This window comes from Doryrhamphus excisus, linkage group LG12 (assembly GCF_037039965.1).
Source record: "Doryrhamphus excisus strain RoL-2023G ecotype Guam linkage group LG12, RoL_Dexc_Guam_v1.1, whole genome shotgun sequence".
NCBI classification, from domain to species: Eukaryota; Metazoa; Chordata; class Actinopteri; order Syngnathiformes; family Syngnathidae; genus Doryrhamphus; species Doryrhamphus excisus.
The window spans coordinates 16,675,150-16,697,596 of NC_136368.1; the positions used below are offsets into that span (position 1 = coordinate 16,675,150).

At 39.5% G+C, this 22,447-nt stretch overlaps 3 protein-coding genes and 1 long non-coding RNA gene across 5 annotated transcripts; all 4 read left to right on the forward strand.

The window, feature by feature from the left end:
* Nucleotides 1-214: 214 nt before the first annotated feature.
* Nucleotides 215-7,857, forward strand: LOC131135999 (solute carrier family 35 member F5-like). Of its 2 annotated transcripts, none has more exons than XM_058082444.2 (15): nt 215-364; nt 651-792; nt 1,506-1,655; nt 2,243-2,305; nt 2,614-2,695; nt 3,507-3,700; nt 4,060-4,141; nt 4,248-4,335; nt 4,515-4,579; nt 4,878-4,982; nt 5,063-5,222; nt 5,299-5,389; nt 6,213-6,367; nt 6,610-6,702; nt 7,569-7,857. In XM_058082444.2, the coding sequence occupies exons 2-14, from the start codon at nt 658-660 to the stop codon at nt 6,689-6,691; spliced, it is 1,452 nt and encodes a 483-aa protein (XP_057938427.2). In that variant the 5' UTR covers nt 215-364; nt 651-657; the 3' UTR covers nt 6,692-6,702; nt 7,569-7,857. The 2 variants fall into 2 exon arrangements, with proteins under 2 accessions (XP_057938427.2, XP_057938428.2); XM_058082445.2 differs by having other exon boundaries at nt 3,510-3,700.
* Nucleotides 7,858-9,859: 2,002 nt separating this feature from the next.
* LOC131136001 (interleukin-10 receptor subunit beta-like) lies at nt 9,860-17,361 on the forward strand. Its single transcript, XM_058082447.2, has 8 exons — nt 9,860-10,017; nt 10,212-10,329; nt 11,410-11,588; nt 12,284-12,438; nt 12,665-12,824; nt 13,507-13,640; nt 14,121-14,179; nt 16,695-17,361. Exons 1-8 carry the CDS (start codon nt 9,960-9,962, stop codon nt 16,795-16,797), a joined length of 966 nt encoding a protein of 321 aa, XP_057938430.2. The 5' UTR covers nt 9,860-9,959; the 3' UTR covers nt 16,798-17,361.
* LOC144901576 (uncharacterized) lies at nt 14,491-16,313 on the forward strand. Its single transcript, XR_013629632.1, has 3 exons — nt 14,491-15,082; nt 15,561-15,689; nt 16,118-16,313. It is a non-coding gene; the product is annotated as an uncharacterized LOC144901576 (long non-coding RNA).
* A 176-nt stretch (nt 17,362-17,537) lies between the features above and the next one.
* On the forward strand, nt 17,538-22,171 carry LOC131136000 (interferon alpha/beta receptor 1a). The gene is made up of 8 exons (XM_058082446.2): nt 17,538-17,772; nt 18,595-18,724; nt 19,080-19,267; nt 19,446-19,606; nt 19,997-20,150; nt 20,386-20,543; nt 20,638-20,804; nt 21,126-22,171. Exons 1-8 carry the CDS (start codon nt 17,709-17,711, stop codon nt 21,298-21,300), a joined length of 1,197 nt encoding a protein of 398 aa, XP_057938429.2. The 5' UTR covers nt 17,538-17,708; the 3' UTR covers nt 21,301-22,171.
* Nucleotides 22,172-22,447: the final 276 nt, after the last annotated feature.

Sequence of the window (22,447 nt, forward strand, 5' to 3'; positions counted from 1 at the left end):
TGGGTTGTTATGGTCGAGATCAAGCATGTCGAGATTAAGTATAAATATTTGTTAATCGTTTCAGATGTTCAGATCAGTGTCATAGATGGCATTTCAAACATAGCATGGAAGCGAACAACTTTGTTATAGCTCTCATTGACGTTGAAAGCAAAATTGTTATGCCAATAAGTGCGCTTCCGGTGTTTTATTTTGAAGGGTTCTTCCGGACGTTTTTGTTCCTCCACTAAACTTGTAAAAATGGCGGCTATAAACGTTTACGGGTAGTAAGGCATCTCCAAACTACTTCTAACAGACCAGCAAAGGATTTTTTTTAAATCCCCAGCGAAAGCTTTCCCAAAGCGACTGAAAAGGAGAAGGCGTCGAAGTGAGATATATCACACTGACTTCGCTAGTTTGTTATGTTTATTATGTTGTGTATCTATGACAGATGTTGTACTGAGCAACCATAAGCTATTTACAACGCCATGTCTGTTCTAGTCTACTCTTGTTATTAATTTAAACTTCTGTATTATAACAAGCACACTGCAGAGTACTACTACATTCTTTTCTTTGTGTTTTTATTGTTCGGTCCACATCAACAATTGGTTAATTTCATGGTACCTTAAATAGCCATTCATTGTTGTTTGTGTGCATTTTTGTTTGTCTCATAGTGTCACAATGGAGTGGATGTTGATGGTGAATCGAATGAGCTCTCAGGGTAGCTCTACATCCCAGCGGCGACGGTTGGCTCTGGGGGTGGTGATACTCCTGCTAGTGGATGTCATCTGGGTAGCCTCATCTGAGATCACTTCAGTAAGGACAATTTTGCAATTGTGCTGGTATAATATGGGATATGAGCATAAGGTGGACCTATTATGGTAATTTTTCAGGCGTTTATATTGACTTGTGGACTCTTATAGAGCGGCGACACACAATAACCAGCACAGAAAGCTCTCTAGATCTTCCAGAATCCATACTTGTCCCAGCTGTATTTATTGGGATTTTGTGCTTCTTGTGAAAACAGTGTGTTTTAATTTATTTCCACCCACGACCCGCCTCCAGGCACGACCACTGTGTTTGGTCACATTCCCAAGTGCTCAGGAGGACTTCCGGATAGCTGCCAAAACAAACTTTATAGCAGGTGATAAACAGTATAGGAGTTGATAATAAATGGCGATTTATCCTTTTGAATGTCCGCTTTTAACATACAGCCATATGTGTTGCATCCCAAATCCGATTTGGAAGTAAAGACTCGACAGTCCAAAGCTACAGCCCTCAACAACCTTCTGGCATAATTGTGGCTGGATATTTTACCCTCTTTTTCAAGAATTGGAAGAGTCAATCCAATGTACAAACAAGTGTATGTATATTGGCGGAAAGTTACTCAACGTAGACTTCAAACATGTAATCTGTTTCATGTTAGGTTTATTCATAAATGCACTGGCATCTAGATACAGCATAAATTGTGGAAATTTATTCTGCAAATGAATTATCTTACAATTTTCATCTTTCCATCTCTGTTGCAGTACATTTTCAAGCATCAGGAGTACAACAAGCCTTTCTTTAGCACATTCACCAAGACCTCTATGTTTGTACTCTATTTGTTGGGTTTCCTGCTGTGGCGGCCGTGGAGACAACAGTGCAATGGTTCCCACAAATGCCAACATGCTTCATTTGTAAGTTGTCAAAATTTTTATTTTTGTAATTTCTATATGCAAAAAAATAATGTCAGCGCACCATCCACTATTACACAGGTAGACATAATCCAATTTAAATTGTGAGACTTTGAGGGCTTATGGAGAGACCAGGATCTCTAATAACAATGATACATTTAATTTGAAATGTACTATACCTTTAAAAACATCAAGAAATACTAACAAAACAAAGAAAAACAATAAAAGCTACCTAAAAATGTCCTAAAAGGTCTTTTTGAATAAAAACCTAAACTGTTTTCCATGCTGTACGTGTCCTTGGTGAGTCAGGCAGAGCATTCAGTAATACACTTCTGAAGCACGGGGGATTGGAACAAGACTGTAAATAAAACATCAAAACAAACAGTTGCAATTCATTTAAAAGCATTCAAGCAGGCTATTCATCAGCTGATCAAAAGTTTTAGACCGTAGCCTTAAAAAAAATCTAACTCTATACTAAAGTTTGCCTTTCATTTTGTTTTCCATTTATCTTCAAGGGATGATAAGAGGGGTTGTCAATCAAGAATATCTATTACCTGTCAATTGCCAATATAAATGCTATCTGTCTGCAGTTTACTGATGCTGAGGCCTACTTTGCTCCCTGCAACAGTGACACCACTGTGAACAACTGCTTGGTAGGTAGTAATTGTGGGATTTGAAGGACTTAATTGTTTTTAGCTTCTGACACGTTTTAGACCGACCCCCAAATCCATGGAAATGGAAATATCAGTGCTACCAGTTGTACGCTTGTCATGTGTTAAAATCCATCCATCCATTTTCTATGCCGATCCCTGCTGACTTCAGACGGGAGGCGGGGTCCACCCTAGACTGGTTGCCAGCCAATCGTAGGGCGCATGTGTTAAAATGTGTTAGAATATTTGAGATGAATTTAAGAAGGGTTAAGAACCCCTGCTTTAAGTGACCTTGTCTCTTCCATATGCAGAGTGAACCACTATATGTTCCAGTGGCGTTTCAAGACGTACCCTCTGATCATTCCAATGGTTTCATTGACGACTGTAAATCTAGTGAGTTTAAATTTATTCATTTATTTTTTGTAAAGCTTTACATTTTATTGAGGACAAACGAAAGGTGTTCAGCAAAGGGAATAAATGATGATCAAATTAAATGTATGTGACTACGAAAAAAAAAACATATTAAAGGGGATCTATTATGCTCATTTGGACTCCTATAGCGCAGCTACACATAATAACCCGCACAGAAAGCTTTCTAGATCTTTGAGAATCTGCATCTATTCCAGTTGTATTTCTTTGGATTTCCAAAACGGCCTATTTTAATTTATTCCACCCACAGCCCACTCCGCATTGATTGGTCCCACTCAGTTTGCACTGCTAACAGCTTGTAGCCTGCACGCTTGTGCTGGGCACACCCGTATAAGGGAGGATGGAGTAGGTGACTTCTCACAAGTCTGTGAAAGGCTCAACTGCGCAAACCACAATAATTTGACGATTTTGAAGAACTTTCATATCTATTGCATATACAATACTTACGGTTACAGTCAGAAGTTTACAAACATTCATCATACAAATAAATGCCATGTCAATTTTGGTCCCTTTCATGATAATACAACATATATCTTCAATGATTTTTGAAAACAAGAAAACTGGTGAGATGTCACTCAGCAGTTTTGACCTCAACCAGACACTTTGTGTAGTAATCACCGAAGTTCTGGCATAAATTTGGCTGGATATTTGTTGTCTTTTCTTGGTAGAATTGGTAGCGCTTATTTAAATGGGTTTTAAACACAAATAATGACTTGGATGGCTAATTGCTTCCTTTTTCAGTCCCTTCAACAAATTTCTCATCTCTGCTTCCCAGCAGCTTCTAAGAAGCATCGGGTGCGCTTTAGTAATGTTATGGAGGTGCGCCAGCTGCCCTCTACTCAAGCCCTGGAGGCCAAACTGTCTCGCATGTCCTACCCTGCTGCCAAGGACCATGAGGCAATGTTGCGCACAGTGGGAAAGCTGACCATCACGGATGTGGCCAAAATCAGTTTCTTTTTCTGCTTTGTGGTAAGTAGCTTTACATTAATTCCCATAGAACTGAGAAACATTTAAAACAAATTAATATGTCCTTGCCAAAGCCAGTGTTTTGTTTTTGTTTCAAACTTTAATATACATACATTAATATCCTTAATGTATAAAGATTTTTAAGAACTCCAGTGACTCACCAGCTATGAATCTCACCGCATGTCACTAACATTGTTTTCTGTATGCCAATCATTTTATGGATTTATTACGTGCAGTGTACTTACTGTGTTTCTATTGCTTTGCTCTGTCTGTACCTTGTCTCTCTCTATATTTTTGTCATGCAAAACTGGAACATAACTCTTTGGCATGTTTGGCCCTGCCTTCCTCTGTTTCTCCTGCAGTGGTTCCTGGCCAACCTGTCCTATCAGGAGGCTCTCTCCGACACACAGGTTGCCATTGTTAACATTTTGTCGTCCACATCAGGTGACTCTCCCATGCAGTAAAACAATTTAGCTCAGGAGTAAAGAAAGGATTGTTGACATCTCTTGGTTAGTCAAACTAAATTTGTTTTTACCTTCTCTGTCTTCAGGCCTGTTTACACTTATCTTTGCTGCCATATTTCCCAGTAGCAGCAGTGACCGTTTCACCTTGTCCAAATTGTTAGTAGTGGCACTGAGGTAAGGCTCGGATCAAATATTCATACTTCAGTGGGGGTACTATTTGTTAATATTATGTTCATATACAGTCATGGGAAAATTATTAGAGCACCTTTGTTGTTAATTTTAATGCCTGGTACAACTAAAGGTACTTTTGTTTGTTTTGACCTTCCATAATTCATATAGTTTCTCTCGTTTAGTATTGGTGGTGTTGCCCTTGTGAGTCTTTCCAGCACGGACCGGCCTGATGAAAAAGGCACTATCGGTAAACCCAAAAGACCAGCAGATACACAACTATAATTACTACAACACTGTTGTTTGTCACCCAATCCACAGCCAATTGCAGATCCACTTTTCCTGTCTTGCAGCCCTTAAGACAGTACATTTTCACTGTTCTAAAAGCTGTACACTGACTATGTTACATTGTATCAAAGTGTGTTTCATGTTATATAAATAAAATATATATAACAAATATTTCCATAATTATAAGGGGTGCTCTCTCTTTTGTGGCATATAGTATACTGCTTTTCAGTATATGTCATGTCTTGCACATGTTTCTGCAGGTTCCTTATGGTCGCTGGCTGGGGCGTTGCTATATGCTGTCTATATTGTGATGATCAAAAGACTGGTAGATCGAGAGGATAAGCTAGATATTCCCATGTTCTTTGGTAAGATCACTCTCATCATCATGGATAACTAACGTTGTGTTAGGAGCTGTCCAAGCTGGAGCTGTTTGTGTGTCTCTCAGGGTTTGTAGGTCTGTTCAACCTGCTGCTACTCTGGCCTGGCTTCCTCCTGCTTCACTACACCGGTTTTGAGACTTTTGAGCTTCCCAGCCAGCTCGTGTGGACCTACATCCTCGTTAATGGCCTCATTGGAACAGTTCTCTCAGAGTTTCTTTGGCTCTGGTGGGTCCGCCATCAGAGATGTATTGCATTTTAAACATTTATTATTTTAGATAAGGTTCCCTTTTTTTCTCCACAGGGGCTGTTTCCTCACGTCATCCCTGATTGGGACAATGGCCCTGAGTCTCACCATACCGCTGTCTATTTTGGCAGATATTTGCATGCAGAAGGTCAGTTTTCATATGATATATCTTTAACAATTATGTCAACGCAGAGTCAACACTGAGCACCCAGTCACATGTAGGAATGTCCGATATTGGCTTTTGGCCGATAACTGCCGATATTTCCGATTCCGATATCAACAGATACCGATATGTGTAACATCACATATATTTTTCTTGAGTATCATTGTTTTAAAGTAGCAATACTCTTAAAAGAGAACAGTCATTTTGTTGGCTCTTAGTTAAATACACTACTTTGGGCCCTATAGCTGATATATGTGAATTATTACGACTGAGTGGGATCGATTAAGTTCTCGTCTTGCTTTCATTAAGCACCTTTCTTACAAAGACATTTTAAGTGAATGCCTCTCGTTTATACATTCATTGTATACTTTCTTTAAGACACTGAGTAACAGGTATGGGAAATATTAACCAGCAAAATTGCAGTTTTGTGACTTTACATGGCCTTTCCATAAAGGCAAGATCCTGATACCGCAATTCTATGTTGACATCAGGCCGACAATTATTAGTATTCGTCATTTTATTCAAGTTAAATTAATTTTTATTCAGACGTTATACAATTCCTTGATTAATCAGTTGGTGTTGCAAAATCTTTTTTCCCCAACAACTCGACCGACTGAGCAGCTTTACCTCACCTGCAAGAGGTGGAGCAGCACAGAACTCTGCACATTCCATTTTTTTAAGTATGCATTTGTCATAGATTATTATTCATTTGGAGATGTGTTTTTGGATACGGTACAGTATAAGTATAATAGTACTATATCAATAAGCGGCATACTAATCTATTTTCTTCCCTTGTGTTCATTCACAGGTACGTTTCTCATGGCTGTTTTTTGCAGGGGCAGTGCCCGTCTTCCTCTCCTTCCTTATTGCCACACTCTTATGCCACCACAACAACTGGGATCCTGTCATGGTGGCACTGAGAAGACTGTACACGTTTATTTTTCGAAGACATCGTATCCAGAGGTAAACACCATTCTTCTCCTTGAGTTTACAAGATGACACAATACCAGCAGTAACAGTTTTTGTATTTCTTTTGGCACAATCTCTATTTTTTTCCCCATATACGTAAATGCAATCGATCCGTTGTGGACACCCCAAAACACAACACAGACGTGAACCGAAAAACTTGTTTTTGAGAGTATTTTGTATAATTGCACATTGACAGTGAAAATGAATGTGGTAAAAAGTATATTCTTTCCCCTCAGACTGCCAGAGGACAACGAGCTATGTGAAAGCCTTATTCCGTTGCACACCGTCTCTCAAAATGAAGGAAGCCTGTGGTCGTGATCCAGATTCAAGTAAGTCAAGCTCCTTGCTGTGTTACTGACTCATGCCAACTGTAACTGATGTTACGGTGAACATACCTAAACAAAGTGCCTTTTTTCCTCATGTAAAGCTTTTCAACATCCTCTCAAAATGTGAAATTTGCAACAAATTAAGTAACAAAACGAAAAACAAATTACAGAAACAAATTTCCAGATTGACAGGAATGAAGGCCAGTAATGGTACATGTCCTTTTTTCCAGCAATGAACGCATATGGAAATGTGGGGGGCCCATTTTGATATTTTTTTATTTGTAAACAGTCTAAAAAATACATTATTGTACTTAAAGACACATTTGTGTCAGGTCTGTGTTATAGGTGACAAAGCTTTTGCTCTTTATTTCCCATTGTTTCTGTTTTTGGATTGTTCTTTTTGTTAATGTAAATATCTACAATGTGCAGTGGGCCAATAAAAAACAAGCTACAGGCTGCAAATGTTCCCCAGACCTTACTTTGGACACCCGTGCTTCTACGTAACTGCTGAATTTCGGTTTGGGTGATGATAAAGATAGTATTATTGATGTAAATGTTATATTACCTTGTCATTTCCCGATGTGTGATGTATGTATGAGAGTACATTTGGAATACAGGAAGTGAACAAATATTGCAATTGATGGGGATAGGATTAAATAAGATTTGCTTCTTCCTACACCTTCTTGGACATGTAGAACTATGAACTGTACTATGCAATGGATTTCTGTGTGGAACATGCAATGAGGTGAAATAATGTCAATGAGTCTCTATAAATCGATTATTTTGATTACCGATAACATGATTTTGTTAATCTATTGCTCATCAACATTCACATTTTTCCATCCCTTTGTTATTGTTTGTCTTATTAGGTGGTAAACGTGAATCATCTGGTTGCTGCCACAGACGATGCACCACCCTGTGCCTATCAATAGAATGCTTGATTTGATTTCTCTTCACACGTGGGGGCACAACTCATAAAGTGCTGGAACTCGGTAGTCGTCACTATTATGCCATGTGACCAAATGAAAAGGTATGTTGAAGTTCATTGGTGCAGCACCGGGAGAAGTGTTGAGATATGATCTTCACTAAGAGATACATGCCTTTTATTCAAAGGGTGTCTATTCTTCTATGTCATCGTGTTTTTACTCAATTGTACTTCCTCACTTGTGTTTCGACTGCCTCGTTCAAATCTGTCACATCTGAGAGTCTCAGATTCCAAATCGAGATGTGATATTGAGATATATTCACTGTTTAGTTTAGTTAGTTTACTTAGTCAAGTACTAAAAAGACTGAACGTCTGCATTTACCTCAGCATATTTTCCACATCCACCCATACCTCCAGATGAAACTGACACAATATGCTTCACTATTTTAACCTATGCCAAAATAATGCCATGCTAGTCTTTAATCATCACTCTGGTACTTGTCTTTTTTCCCTCCTGTCTCAGATAAATATTAGTCATTTGTCTGTGACCTACTGGTCAGTGTTAGAGTAGGGGTCCCCAATAGACCGGGCCGTGATAGGGGCCAAACCCGGATACAGGATGCGGGAAACTTTCAGGTGCAATGATGAAAATAAATAATTACATCAAATTTCATGTAAATAGATATCAATTTTGGAAATATGTGCCATTATTTTTTAATCGTATACAGTAGTTGGAAATCCCACATATGTCTATATTATTATGGAGTGTTGGAGTACTCACTGTCTGTACCTGGAGAAATTAATATTATGTGACAGTCATAACGAGTTTAGCACTTTGACTTATGTTTCTGCCCTGCTTCCCCACATTTTAATTTTTTTAATGATACAAGGAATGGGCCGGTTACCGGTTTCAAGGTATAGTCTGTGTTATTCCCCTCAGTTGGAACTGGGCTTGGATGTGCTGAAACCACAGGCATGAGCTGTGATGCCAAAAGAAAGCAACTTAACCGTCGCGCCATAGCTAGAATTGAGCTGCCTCATTAGCATCAAGCGGCAGTGTGACAAAACGTGAGCCCTCATGGAGTCCTGTGTGTATTTCACATGGCTTTGCAGCTATCGAACTAATGCGTAAGCACATAAGACGAGTTAAGTACATTTTCATGTTAATGTGAATAGCGTAACCTAATAATTTGCATTGTTTCATTGCTTGTACAGGTACTGATACTACACGTTGCAGCTTAAAACATATGGTAAATAACAATATACACTAATATAACATTTTTAGGTGAAAACATTGTTCTTATGTCAAAGATCCATTCCTTCAAAGAGATGCACATTTATAAGATTTAGCTCATTTACAACTGGTTTCCTTGTTATGCGCAGTTGCGCAAGGTGGCAGAACTCTTGTGTCGCAGGAGTAGATTAACAATGCCATCACTGAAGTAAATACTTTTGAGTTAGTGAACTCGAAGTATTTACTTATATCATATAAGTACTTTTAAATCTATTTTTTGTTGTGCCTTATTGTCATTGACCTTTTTAAATCAAACAACTGGAATGGTAATTAATGATTCCATGTGTGGTCCTACCCACTGTTGGTCAATAGAGTAAATATATGGTGATTGTTTTCCTGACCATTTTATATGTGTATGAAAATGTATGTGCAACATTTTTGTGCATTTTCAATTATGTTTTGGAGTAAAACAAGAAATGTAAATGCAATAATGTTTTTTTCCTGCAAATCCAAGTTCGGTTGAAATATGTGTATTATTTATTATGATTTTGTATATTGCATGTTATCCGTTGGCAACACGGTAGGTACGGGAAAAGTAAAAATAAAGAATGGAAACGTTTCTTTCATACAGCTGCTGTTGTTTTGTTCTACATGTCGGTCATATTTCTACAGTTTTATCACGAACTATTGGTGTTGTGTTGATGTTGTATATTTTAATGTTGGTGAAAGCACCTTAAACTGTCAATGTTATCGTTGGATGAAGAGGAAGTGTGTTCTGGGAGAGAACGAAAGCGAGGGAGAGACAAGTGTGCAATCTGAACTGGCGTCAAAGTTAACAAGAACGCTACATTAAAGTACATTTTACACACATATATACATATTTTATTTTACACTCTGCTCCGAGTTAGTGATATACACTCGTACATCGACGTGAACCTAGCCCCGCGCTCCTCTCTTGCTGCTTACCATCATGGCGAACTTTCTGCTCCATGCGAGTAATGACCAGTCTTATCTACGTAACGTCTTTGGCGGCCACCTCCTGTATCAACACAGGCTTCCAGGAAATACACGAAATCAGCTGGATGAAAGATATTCTTCGATATGCCGTCAACTTCTTTAAATGCTGTACTGGTGTTGTTTATACTTGGTGGATCCAGAGGTAATTTGAATTATGATGCTTTTGTATTGTAGCGCAGCTCATGATCAAATATACCACCTGTGACGGCGAGAGGGTCCTAAGGTTTCGTTTTCACTTCCAAGTTCATATTCATGTAGCCAAAACGAATGCAATGTCATCTTTAGCGTTGTGTGTGTAATCCCAATATTGCATTGTGAATATCTTGTGATTTTTAGCTGCTCTCAACACTCCAAGTAATGTCCGCCTAACTTCCATAAACATGAATTTGGTGCTGAGGTGGGATTCATCACCGGAGAGTCTAACCGGTGGTCTTCTCTACACCACTGAGGTCAAGTAAGTCTCTTTAATGTAAGCACGGAATCACCACAATGATAGTAATGTAATCCTGTAAGACATATTGCATACTATATTAATACCTACATTATATAATAATAGTATTATTTTATACTGTTGCCCCTTGTTTGTCACGGTTAATTGGTGAGTAAATTTTCGCAAAGTAGGATGCAGTTTTTTTCAATTAACAATATTTTCGTAATTATAGTACAGAAAACAAAAGCATAAAGTAACTAAAACGAAAACTCAAAGTTGCAGAAGAGTTGATACTAAAAACTATTAAGTCCTGAGATCAAATACACAGTACACATAGATGAATAATGAACAATAAATATAGCAACTTGTGATCAATCCATGGCAATTTCAGACTTAAAATAATGTACCAATTTAAGCTCCACCCATTTCTGGTTTATTGTGTGTACAGATAATTTAGATGTGTGAACACATACAGATAGTGGTGTACTTGCTCATCCCAAATGCTACATACAACTTGTCTTTTAATATTTTTGACTAATAATAGGCCATAGTCAACTACGAAACAACAATTATAACAATTATTAAGAATAAAACAGTAGAGCGAGGGAGTGATGTTCGAACCACAATGTAGCGAGGGATGACTGTACATACATTAACTACAACTACTGCAGAATCATTGTATGTATCGTTTAGCCTGACCTTTATCAAAAGCAGCTCAGCACACCTGAAAAGGTTAGCCTTGTTGTCTAACACAAACAGTTCAGACCACCGCTTGTTTGCACACACATTTGAACTGAGGTCTTTACAGTATGATGACAATATTTACTTTGGCTATGATTTTTTTCTTTTACATCTTCTTATTCTCTGGCAGATGCTAATGAAGTGTGTTAAGAAGCGGTGGTACGATGCATACTGCCACCGACTGTATGGAGTTGTAACAGCAAGCTACAGTACATTCACAGACAGTCGTAATGACAATGATAATGTCTCCATGAGCAAGGGCGAACAGGTCATAAAAGCACAGCGTTTTGTTTCTTATGAAGATATGACGTAGCTGTATTTTTCCACCCCACCTGCTCCCCTACCCAACTTCCACCTCCACAGGACCTCTGTCACAATGTACCGAGTGGGTTGTGTGAACACTTCAACACTTGAATGTGACTTCAGCAGCCTTAAATTCCCCCTCAGCATGTACGGAACGTATACAGCCAGAGTGCACGCTCAGCGGGGGGCAGAGAGCTCTCCTTGGGTGGAAAGTAACAATATTACCATGGACATTGATAGTGAGTCATATTGATGTATTGTTATGTCTCTTATATAAGTATTTATTCTCTTTTAATTATGTATTTTTTGTTTACTTAGCCAATCCATCCATCAATTTTTTTATACTGATTATCCTCACTAGGGTCGCGGGTATGCTGGAGCCTATCCCAGCTGTCTTTGTGCGAGAGGCAGGGTACACCCTGGACTGGTCGCCAGCCAATCACAGGGCACATATAGACAAACAACCATTCACACTCACATTCATACCTATGGACAATTTGGAGTCGCCAATTAACCTAGCATGTTTTTGGAATGTGGGAGGAAACCGGAGTACCCGGAGAAAACCCACACACGGGGAGAACATGCAAACTCCACACAGAGATGGCCGGACGGGGAATCAAACCTGTTAATGAAAAGATTGACTGAGAAAACAAATCGAGACACTGTGATTGGCTGGCGACCAGTTCAGGGTGTACTCTGCCGCTCGGCCGAAGACAGCTGGAATAGGCCCCAGTACGGATAAGCGGTAGAGAATGAATGAATGAATGAAGGAAGGAATGACCAAATGGAGACATGCAATGATTTACAACACACATTCACACCATCACTGAATGGGTGCTAGTTGCAAGGAAGTCAGCCGAGTGAACCACTACACTATGTTTGACCCGTTGTCATTTTTGTTTTCACTAAGGTCTTCTTTTCTTTTTCTTTTCAGCCATCATTGGGTCACCCAATGTCTCGCTCTTTTCCAATGGGGCTACAATTGATGTTACTATTGAAGATCCAGTGTTTGCGCTCTCAACGCTCAGGGATGTCTTTAGTACTGCTACTTACAACATCACCTACTGGAAAGATGACCAGAGTGAAAAGGTGAAATTGTGACCCCTTGTTTCACTATCCATAATATTTATTTAGTGGAAGAAGATAAACACTACAAAAAGGAAGTTATTTCCAGTTATTTCCACATTAGAGTGTTTGGAGATGGAGAAGCAAGCTCCTGCAGCATAAACAAGCCCCCAAATCAGACTTGGCTGAACTCTCCTGGCTTTTTCATCAGCAGTAGATTTAACAGGCTAACTGTTTTTGCTTCTCACAGGCAAGAAGCATAAGTAGTCTGCAAAACCGAGTGATTTTGAGCAAACTGGACCTCTGGACGAAGTATTGTGTTCAGGTCCAAATCAATGCAGGGGAGATGACAAAGGGGAACTCCAAGCTAAGCATTCCAAGCAGCACTGTCTGTGAGAGCACCACCACTGGTTTGTGTCTTTTTGCTGCATCTATTTTAATGTCTGTATTGTTTCTTTATGTTTTTATAGGGGCTGTCATAACTAAAGGTGCTATCCCTCTTTGTCTCTAAATTATATTTTTTTCTTTTTCAAACAAAAAAAAACACAATCAGCAGACTGTAAACCTACCTTACCAATAGTGGTTTCAGAGAACCGAGATTTATGTACTGAATCATGCTTCAGAATTGAAAACCTGACCAGAACCATCCAAAGTAATCATGGTTCATGCAAGTAATCAACAGACCAAGGATGGCCACGGCCACTCCTGGCCATGCCATAGCTCCACCCCCGGCGTTAATAGTCACTGAGTGCACTGGCGTTCTTATCTCTACTGAGCAATGGTAGCACGCAGCATTTATAGAAGTGATGTGTTCAAAAACGGGTACATAGTGCATCAACGTCAGAGCCAGGAGTCTCTGAATGCCTTGCCCTTTCATCTGCTTTTCAGAAATTGGACATTTCTTTGCAGAGAGGGCTGAATGTTAAGGAATCAAGCAAAACACTCTTGAGCAGACATTCGCATAGTTGGGTTCAGTTTTTACTTTTCGCCGGTTGTCCCAATTAAATTCCATATCATCGTCACTCATCATTGTTGTTTTTTTATTGTAAAATAAACAAATTCTGTGTCAGTTCATTCATGTTCTTTAAACAGAACCGGAAGCTCCATGGGTGCCGGCACTGGTCACGTTTTTCATCATGACCTTAACAGTAACCCTTGTGGTGATTGCAGTGGCTTATAGGAAAACGATTTCCCATCTTCTTTGTCCGCAAGATGTGCTGCCTTCGGTAAGTATGGGTTTTTTTTTGGAAGAAAATGAAGCACAGTAGAACCTGGACACTATCTGTCCAGAATCAGTCTATTGTAGGGGGTGTCACGAGACACTCGGTCCACAAGATGAGACCATACATGTCTATGACATGAGATGACATTTTAACATTGCTTTTAAGAAAAGTACAATGAAAAATATATGACAATATATTGCAATGTAATGATTTAATTCCTGCTATGTTGCACTCTATGTCCCATGTCCCCCCCATGGCCCTGGTACAAGATCCCCCCCCACTTTGATACCAATGTTTGGAAGTAGGGCTGGTTTTGATTGTGGGTTTATGTATATATAAACATTATACACTATGCCAAGCATAATGACTTGTGTGTTTTAGTACTGTGTCCAGGTGCAAGTGACACAAATGTGTGACAATGTTTATGTACTAGCAACGTAATCACACCTCATTTAGCCTGACTTGGTTGCTGTTTCTTTCCAGCATCTATTGGAAACCCAGAACTCGCCTCACGACTGGACCATGAAGATCTCTGACCAACCTGCACTCTTAAAAATGCTGGGTTATTTTTTTGACCCAATCGCTGGGTTGAGCCTGTTGGGTCATTTAATTGGGTTATTGTTATTGAGTTGGGTATTCTGAGAACCCAATTCGCTGGGTTATCTCTGTTGGGTGCTGAGTTATTTGCTGCTGGGTTGTGATTACCATTATATTGTGCTGGGTTATTTTGGACAACCCAGAGCGTTGGGTAGAATTTTGGACATGCGCAACAAAGCCCCGCCCAAAAACTTACTTCGTTCGGACCCCACATTTCATCTGAGGAGACCAATTTCAGCACGGAGCAAGGTTTGTTACATTCCCACTATTGTTTTACCGTATAAATGACTTTATATTATTATATAACGCTTCATAAACGTGTTAAAATGTAAGTTCGTGAAGCACTGTTGAGTACTAGCTTGAGGAATCGATCGGTAACCTTAGCAAACTTCCATTCCCTCCAAAAGTGGCAAGCGAACACATTCGCTGGCGAGCTATGTAGGAACCAAACTATGTTGTTGAAATTACAAGAGACATGTGTGATAGTTATGAGGACAACGTCAGTTATCTCGTCAATTTGCCATTTTATGTGATATCAAGTTAAAGAATCTCGTGAATTAATACGAGCGTGCTGATGAACCGGTGTTTTTTTAAGCTAGACTGCTGCATGCTAGCGGGCTTCCGTTAGCCACCGATAGTCCACTGTATACTAATCAGTTTGGGCGCGAATTCGACGACAGTTTTGTAAGTTGCATATAAATGTTTGGACTACTGAATCTTATTTCATTTCATGGTATGTTTGTTCTTATGGACCCTCTTTGTGATGTTTCAGTTCGCTGAAAAGTATCTATGGATGAGTTTGTCAGTTCCAAATTGACTGAGTGGCAGCTACCGGGGCTGATTGAAAGGTAAGTCATCTTCATGCCTTCATTTTATGGGTATTGTTTTACAGTAGCTACTGTGCCTGCTATATGTTATAGACATAAGAAATGGCGGTGGGTCAGTCACTGTTGCTTGTACCAATACCCAAATTTTTAACAGGGTGAGCCATCTTGTGATTCCAATATATATTGCTGTTATATCAGCCTGCAAGTCAAAGTTTGCTCACCACTGCTCGAGACAATGATGACAAACCCTCTATGGTACACATTATGATCCCAATTGGTAAAAAAAAATGTTTGGGGTGTGTTTTTGTGTTTTAATATAGACCAAGTAAACATAATCGAGACATTTTCTCAATATTATTTTAGGGTTGATTGCAATACGACAACACTGCACAGTAGTGGAACATATTGAAAACAGTTTTATCTAAAATTGTAATATATTATAATATTTAAAACTCGTGTTCTCAACAATCTGGTAATGACACCCATAATTGTCCTACAGATGCCAGGGGAGAAGTTGCCCATGACGCTGCTGCCCATCCTGCTCCCTCTGCCTGTGTTTAAAAAGGGCAGGAAATTGGCCCGGGCGAGTATTCAGGAGGTGAAGAGAGCCTTCATCGATGTTAAGCTGGTAAGTAATTTACCTTTCAACAGAAATTAAAATGTAAATGAATTGTGACATGACTCCAGTTGTTCTTTTACACAGTTTTAAAGCAGGACTCTTTTTATGAGGAGCGACTTGAAACGATTGTATTTCGTGGAATGTGTGACAGCGTAACATTTGGCTGTTTCTCATTTCATGAAGCACTATTCTTACAAGTTGTAACTTGGTGTAAGTTGTTACTCCATAGTGATGTGTGACGTATAAACCACAGACCAAACATTAGACTGGCCAAACCCCCTGAATAAATTGTTGAACACGCCATTGACTTTACAGGTGTCACACTTCTCCCCGTAGAATATATATTGAAATAGCTTCAGTAGAGAGCTGATGACAATTGCTCTGCACTGCTAGAAATACTTACAAAATACTTACCTTTTTTTCTTTTCTCATCATAGGTCGGAGCTAACATGGTGGAATACTTGCAGCAGGCACAATCGCCTACCCATTTGTGCTGCTGCTCACAGAGCCTCTTGTTCTATGTATATATCACTCTCTCATAGCTGTCCCCCTCACCCGTTCTTAAAATGTAATTTTTTTGGACATAATTTGTTCATATGTGAAGGAAATGTTGTGAGTTGTTATATTTGTATGTTCTGGAAATGTAATATAAATATATTATATATAATAAATAAATATTTTATTGTTACATTGGTGTCATTGTAATATATTATTAATAATATTAGCATACAATAAAAATAAATAAATTATATATATATATATATATATATATATATATATGGTATATTGGCAACCCAACTTGTTGGGTTGAAATAACCCAGCCGTGTAGTAAATATGAACCCAGCGTTGGGTCATATGAACAACCCAATGTACAACCCAATTGTTGGGTTAAGAGAACCAACCCAACTTGTTGGGTTAAAATAACCCAACGCGAGGTTGGTCCTATATTTAACCAGCGTTGGGTTGGGAAACAACCCAGATTGGGTTGTTTTTAACCCAGCATTTTTAAGAGTGTGAGGAGATATACAAATCAGTCAGAGTTATTGCAGATAATGAGTCAACGGAAAAACAGAAAGTCGTTGGAAGAGGCAGTGTCTTACTACGGCAGAAAACTTGATGTTACAGTACCATCTTTGTGAGACCATGAAAAACAGAAAAGTTGCTCGAGGGACCGCTGAATAACAGGAAAAACTGTGCAGGATGCAGTCCAGAGTGATTATGTGCAGGGCTGACTGACAAGCAGGGCTTCCAGTTGTTTTTAACAAGTGGTTAGCGTGCAGGCCACACAGCTACTAGGAGACCTGTTCGGGCATCTCTGTGTGGCGTTTGCATGTTTCTCCCACATTCCAAAAACATGCTACGTTAATTGGCGACTCCAAATTGTCCATAGGTATGAATGTGAGTGTGAATGGTTGTTTGTCTATATGTGTCCTGTGATTGGCTGGTGACCAGTCCAGGGTGTACCCCGCCTCTCACCCGAAGACAACTGGGATAGGCTCCAGAATGCCCACGACCCTCGTGAGAATAAGCAGTAGAAAATTAATGAATGGAATGAATTTGTTGCAGAACAACTACTACACACCATGACTGAAAATGTTGCATTGTGTAAACACTAAGTTAATTGTCCATATAATATAACACACTGACATACTATCAAGAGATTCTTTTTGTGTGTATTAAAGTTTATGTCTAAAAAATGTGAGTGCTTTTTCTAAAAAAAAATATAGACGCATTATATTTCCGCTCTTTTTAATTCTGTTCAATAAGTAACATTCATTCATTTAATCGAAGGTGACGCATTGTGGTAACTTTATTTTACACCCATCTCGGAGCTGGTGAGCCCCGCCCAGGTCACGTGTTACAATCAACATGGCGGACCTTCCTGTCCTAAGCAAACTATTTCGTATGAGAGCAGCCTCTTTGGTTCTGACATATTTTGCGGTTTAATAGTGTTGTATGGTTGCAGTTATCGACACATTCGGAGAATATATTTCTGAAAACCCAGTTCGACTCTAAGAGACACAACAAATGGGCTCGTTTAAACACATATATCGTGGTCATTTCATTGTCCTTCTCTGTTGGCTCCAATATGGTAAGTTCCATTTTTGTGTGCTTTGCTGGCTTACTAAAATACTGAGATGTATACTAGAGGCCTATGCAGACCCTGGGGTGTTTAGCGAAACACGACATTGTTTACTTTCCTTGTGACATCGCCGTGTTGCAACAACTTCAACTTCTAAAGATTCTGGATTTTACGGGAGGCCGTTTAGGATAAACATCAAAAAAACTGTACACACACTTACAATTTACTCACACATTTTGGGACTTTCGCACCGAAACGGGGCAAAACAAATGTACACACACACTAATAATGGGTACACAGTAATGTGGGTTGTAAACAATGGAGCATAAATGTCTCACATAAAGATTGTGGATGACTGGGCAAATTTATAGATAATGTAGTTTTCTTTTAACGGAAAAAAATGTCTGTCCACCTAAAACACACTCACTGGCTGCCACTTGCATGTTGCCTATCAGAAGCCTGACAAAACAACCACAGCTGACTTGGTTGCACATGAAACGCAGTTGTTCATAAATATAGTGATATATTAGATAGAGATAGATAGACAGTATTGATTGATCCTCATTTATTGGCTGGATGGCAATCACGTGATTCTCAGCTCTCTTGGGAGATATGAGAACACCAGTTTAGAACATGTAGAGGTTAAGCATGGCAGATGAGCGCAGACTTCCCCACTAAAGTTCCTCCAGCTTCTGGAAAAGATCCTGTTTGTTCTTTGGAACTTTTCTTACCTTTGCACCTTGGATTAAATTGCATAGTCATAACAAGCAAACACATATATGGCACGGCCTGTGAACTAATGTATCCCGTCTTTTTTGTGGTTGGTTTTAGTGAGAGCAGGGCTGCCTCCACCACAGAATGTACACTTGATTACGTTGAACACCCATTACACGCTGAAGTGGGATTGGGATGAGAGTATTTCAAACGGTCAAGCTGTTTCTTTCTCTGCACAATGTATAGGGTAAGTAGTCTCTTGATTTTGGTTTGATTTGTCATCTTTTATTCTATGAGTAGGATAATGTAATTGTAAGAGACAGGTATAGGCCACTGAAAATCATTTGCTGACTGTTTACTTTCACTATCTCAGCGGTAAACGCTGTGAAACCAGTGAAGCAAATGTGCCTAACACTGGACAGGCAGGAGTGCGAAGTGATAGGAGAAAATAATAACTTAACTGTCCCCAGCAACTAGCTGGAACTACTTTCTTCAGCACTGAAATCCAAACCGAACTCTGACAAAATCAGTTTGCCAGCTGCTGGAATACTGCAGTGTTTCAAGTTGATGGTCATTAATAAAGGTTTTCTTTGTTTCTGCAGGAAGTTCAAGCTGGAATCCAAGAAAAGGCACAAATGGGCCGTAGCCTGTGATAACACAGCTTACAAGTCATGTGACCTTTCTGGGTGTGGCATTCATTATCTGGGTGTCTATGTGCTCCGTGTTCGTGCCAAAATAAATGCCAATTACTCCAACTGGGTGCTGAAAGAATTTTGTCCTGATAAGCATGGTGAGAAAGGTGGTAAAATATTGCATAATGTATGGAGCAGTGGCTCAGTTTGCCAGTTCTCTAAATAAGTAGACTGGAGATGGCAGTTTAGTTTTTTGTTTCCACTGTACAGTGTAATAAATAAATAATAACAATAAAGTCACAAGTTCTCTGATATCCTTTGTTTTCTGACTTCTAGCTGTAATCGGTCCTCCATCAAAAGTGGACCTGGATGCTGATGAAAGCAATCTCAGTGTTTACGTCGTTGATCCGCTGACCAGTTCAAACCGCTCCATGAAGAATGAAATTTCCAAGTTGTACTACAACATCTTGTACTGGGAGTACAATGTAGACACACAGGTAGGAATTCCCAATTATCATTAAAATTAAAAAAAAGAATGTAAAATTTTAAGACCTATACAGTAGATTTTCGCAGGAGTTGAGTTCCATGCCTACCAGCAAATTATGAAAATCCATGAGTGATTGGTACCCCTCCAAAACTCTCCTCAGATTTCTGCATTTGCAATAAAATTGACTGTTGTACTGACACTACTGCCCCCACGACCTCTGACCTGGATAAGCGGTAGAAAATGGATGGATGGACAATATTTTGTAGCACAATTATCAAAATTTTGATATTGTGACAGGCCTAATCATACCCTTTTCATGCTTTGTGTCTGGCTGAAAACAAAAGTGTGCTGCTTTCTAAAAGGCACCTAATACATACAGTATTTTGTACTCGTCTTTCAGGAAATAAAACCCCAGATTTTGAACAGCAAAGTTTCCATGGTGACTCTGCCAAACCTGAAATCTTGGACATGGTACTGTGTGAAGGTCCGGTCACGTTATGATCTCTACAATAAGAGCAGCACGTTTACCTCAGCCCAATGCATTCAGACCAAAGGTAAAATGTTTTAAGCATGTGTGGTGACATAGTTCTGCATCCTAAACTCACATTTTGTCAATATTTTTTTAGGCTAACTTGACAAATCTTTTATTAACAGTTTGGTAGTCTGGTTGAGTTAATCTCTCTGTGCTCTTTGACAATGGCCACATGATAGCAAAATGTGATTCAGTGGATACATGACAATGTGAACGTCCACAGTAATCATCGTTTTTGTGTTTTCTACCTTTAACAGGCACTATCCCATTGTGGCAGATATTATTGTACTCCCTGGGCTCCTTGGTGATAGGTTTTGTGGTTGTGCTGCCCCTCTTGTATATTTTATTGAAGTTCTTCATGACCTTGAAGGCAACTCTCTACCCCATGATCCAACTTCCGCCATTCTTTCAAGAGGTACGTATTATTAGTAGTATTATTTTCACCTCTTCTATGAATATCCCACATTTTCAATCTTTTTTTCTACTGTATATACTATATGTCTTTTCAGTATCTTCATGACTCCTTTGGATCGGATACTCCTTGTCTACTATCCCTGGGCTCAGAAGCAGAGCTATTTCGTGATAAAGTAACAATATGTGCAAAACGTCCAGAATTTTCCTGTCTTCCCTTGGAGGTACCGACTGTGCTCACCTCAGGCCCGGAATCATATAGCAGGTCAACTGATTACTTTGTACAATTGCTTTTAAGTAATAATCATTTTAAAGGGGACATATTCTGAAAACAGACGTTTTAGTTGCTTGAATACACATTTATGTTGTTTTGCTAAATGAAATGTAGTTTACGTCCTGCTGTAATTTGGCAAATATGAACAATTTGTAGGACAAACTCACAAACCTGCACAAAATTATGCAGAAAATATTGCCATATATGCACGCACACACGTTGACGACTACTGTGTTGGCACCTAAGCTCAGCCACTTGTAATTGTGTGATTGTATCTAGTTAACAGAATGTGCTTCCTGTTTTGTTTTGCAGTGGTCGATGTAGTCATCAGAATAAAAGAAGAAGCAACGACTCTGGAGTTTACTCCACAGAAAGCAGCTGCAGCCAGCAGCGGAGCAACAACATTCAGTCCTCTTCAGGTGCCAAAATCTGGTCCCAGCCAGCAGAAACCAACCCCCCTGCCACAGGAAGGACCAGAGTTTCCTAGCTGGTTTAGAATAAATAAATGGGAGGCTATTGTGTTAGCTTTCTAGCTATATATGCAGCAGTGACTGCCTCTTATGTCAAAGAGGAGTAAATTAAAGGGAAAAACTATGAAACACAGGGGACTGGGCACACACAGCCTTTGGGGAACAAGTGCTGAGGTTCAGGGCCGTGGACATGTGGTGGCCCACTCAAACCCTCTGGCTGCGACCAACCAAGACATTTTGGATCCACATGGACACGCAAGTGTGAAAAACCCAGGTCCTTCAGTTTGACCACCAGTATGTGGGGGAGGATGGGGTGTCATGCAGTATTGAGAAGCAAAACAAGACGTGTTTGCAGAGAGAGGGGTCCACTCATTGCTTCCTTCCTGAGCTCATATTTTTTAGCAGCAATAACTGCAATCAAACGTTTGTGATAACTTGCAATGAGTCTCTCACAATGCTGTGGAGGAATTTAGGCCGACTCATCTTTGCTGAATTTTTGCATGTGGGACATGTCTGTCCTGACATACATTTTTTGCGGCAGTTTCTAAAACATGTTATTTCATTACTAAAATTTGAAATAAAAAGGAGGGAATTGTGAGATCGTTCGGGAATCGGGAATTGAGGACCGTTTTTGTTGTTTGTGCATATAACTAATGCATGTTTGTGCATGTCATTGAATGAATTTGCTCCAGTGTGATGCATGAAGACCTATCAACAATGAACACTTATCTTCCATGTCAGACATAATGAAAATAATGCTAACAAAACCTGTCTGATTGTATTCTTACACCAAATCAGTCTGCATGAATACATTCTTGTATGTGTGCTTCATCGTTTAACTGCACTTTTTGGCAACATGTGAGCTCAATTCAAGGTTGATGGCGCCCGCAGCCCTGGACCCCGCCGTTGCTGGATATTCTTCCAGGTGAAATGCCTCGCCCTCTTAGCCAGGGTGTTGATCAGGAGAACCGGGTGAATGGGTCCAGGGACACTTTACCTGACCACTTTTGAGCTGTCACAGGGACAGTGAGGCAGGCCAAGGTGCGTGTAGGTTCCATTTTTGCTTTCTTGCAACAGAGCTTTGATATCTTACTGGTGTACAGTATTTATGGTGTTAATTGAAAAAAAAAAAATGATATATTGAAATTATAAGACATATTTGAG

Excerpts from the sequence above, each read along its gene's own strand:
- LOC131135999 (XM_058082444.2), top strand. The coding sequence starts at position 658 with ATGGAGTGGATGTTGATGGTGAATCGAATGAGCTCTCAGGGTAGCTCT. Across the intron at positions 793-1,505 it reads CCTCATCTGAGATCACTTCA|TACATTTTCAAGCATCAGGA; the intron begins GTAAGGACAATT and ends TCTCTGTTGCAG. Across the intron at positions 5,390-6,212 it reads CAGATATTTGCATGCAGAAG|GTACGTTTCTCATGGCTGTT; the intron begins GTCAGTTTTCAT and ends GTTCATTCACAG.
- LOC131136001 (XM_058082447.2), top strand. The coding sequence starts at position 9,960 with ATGCCGTCAACTTCTTTAAATGCTGTACTGGTGTTGTTTATACTTGGT. Across the intron at positions 10,018-10,211 it reads TATACTTGGTGGATCCAGAG|CTGCTCTCAACACTCCAAGT; the intron begins GTAATTTGAATT and ends TGTGATTTTTAG. Across the intron at positions 13,641-14,120 it reads CGCAAGATGTGCTGCCTTCG|CATCTATTGGAAACCCAGAA; the intron begins GTAAGTATGGGT and ends GTTTCTTTCCAG.
- LOC131136000 (XM_058082446.2), top strand. The coding sequence starts at position 17,709 with ATGGGCTCGTTTAAACACATATATCGTGGTCATTTCATTGTCCTTCTC. Across the intron at positions 19,268-19,445 it reads ATTTTGTCCTGATAAGCATG|CTGTAATCGGTCCTCCATCA; the intron begins GTGAGAAAGGTG and ends TCTGACTTCTAG. Across the intron at positions 20,544-20,637 it reads TTCCGCCATTCTTTCAAGAG|TATCTTCATGACTCCTTTGG; the intron begins GTACGTATTATT and ends ATGTCTTTTCAG.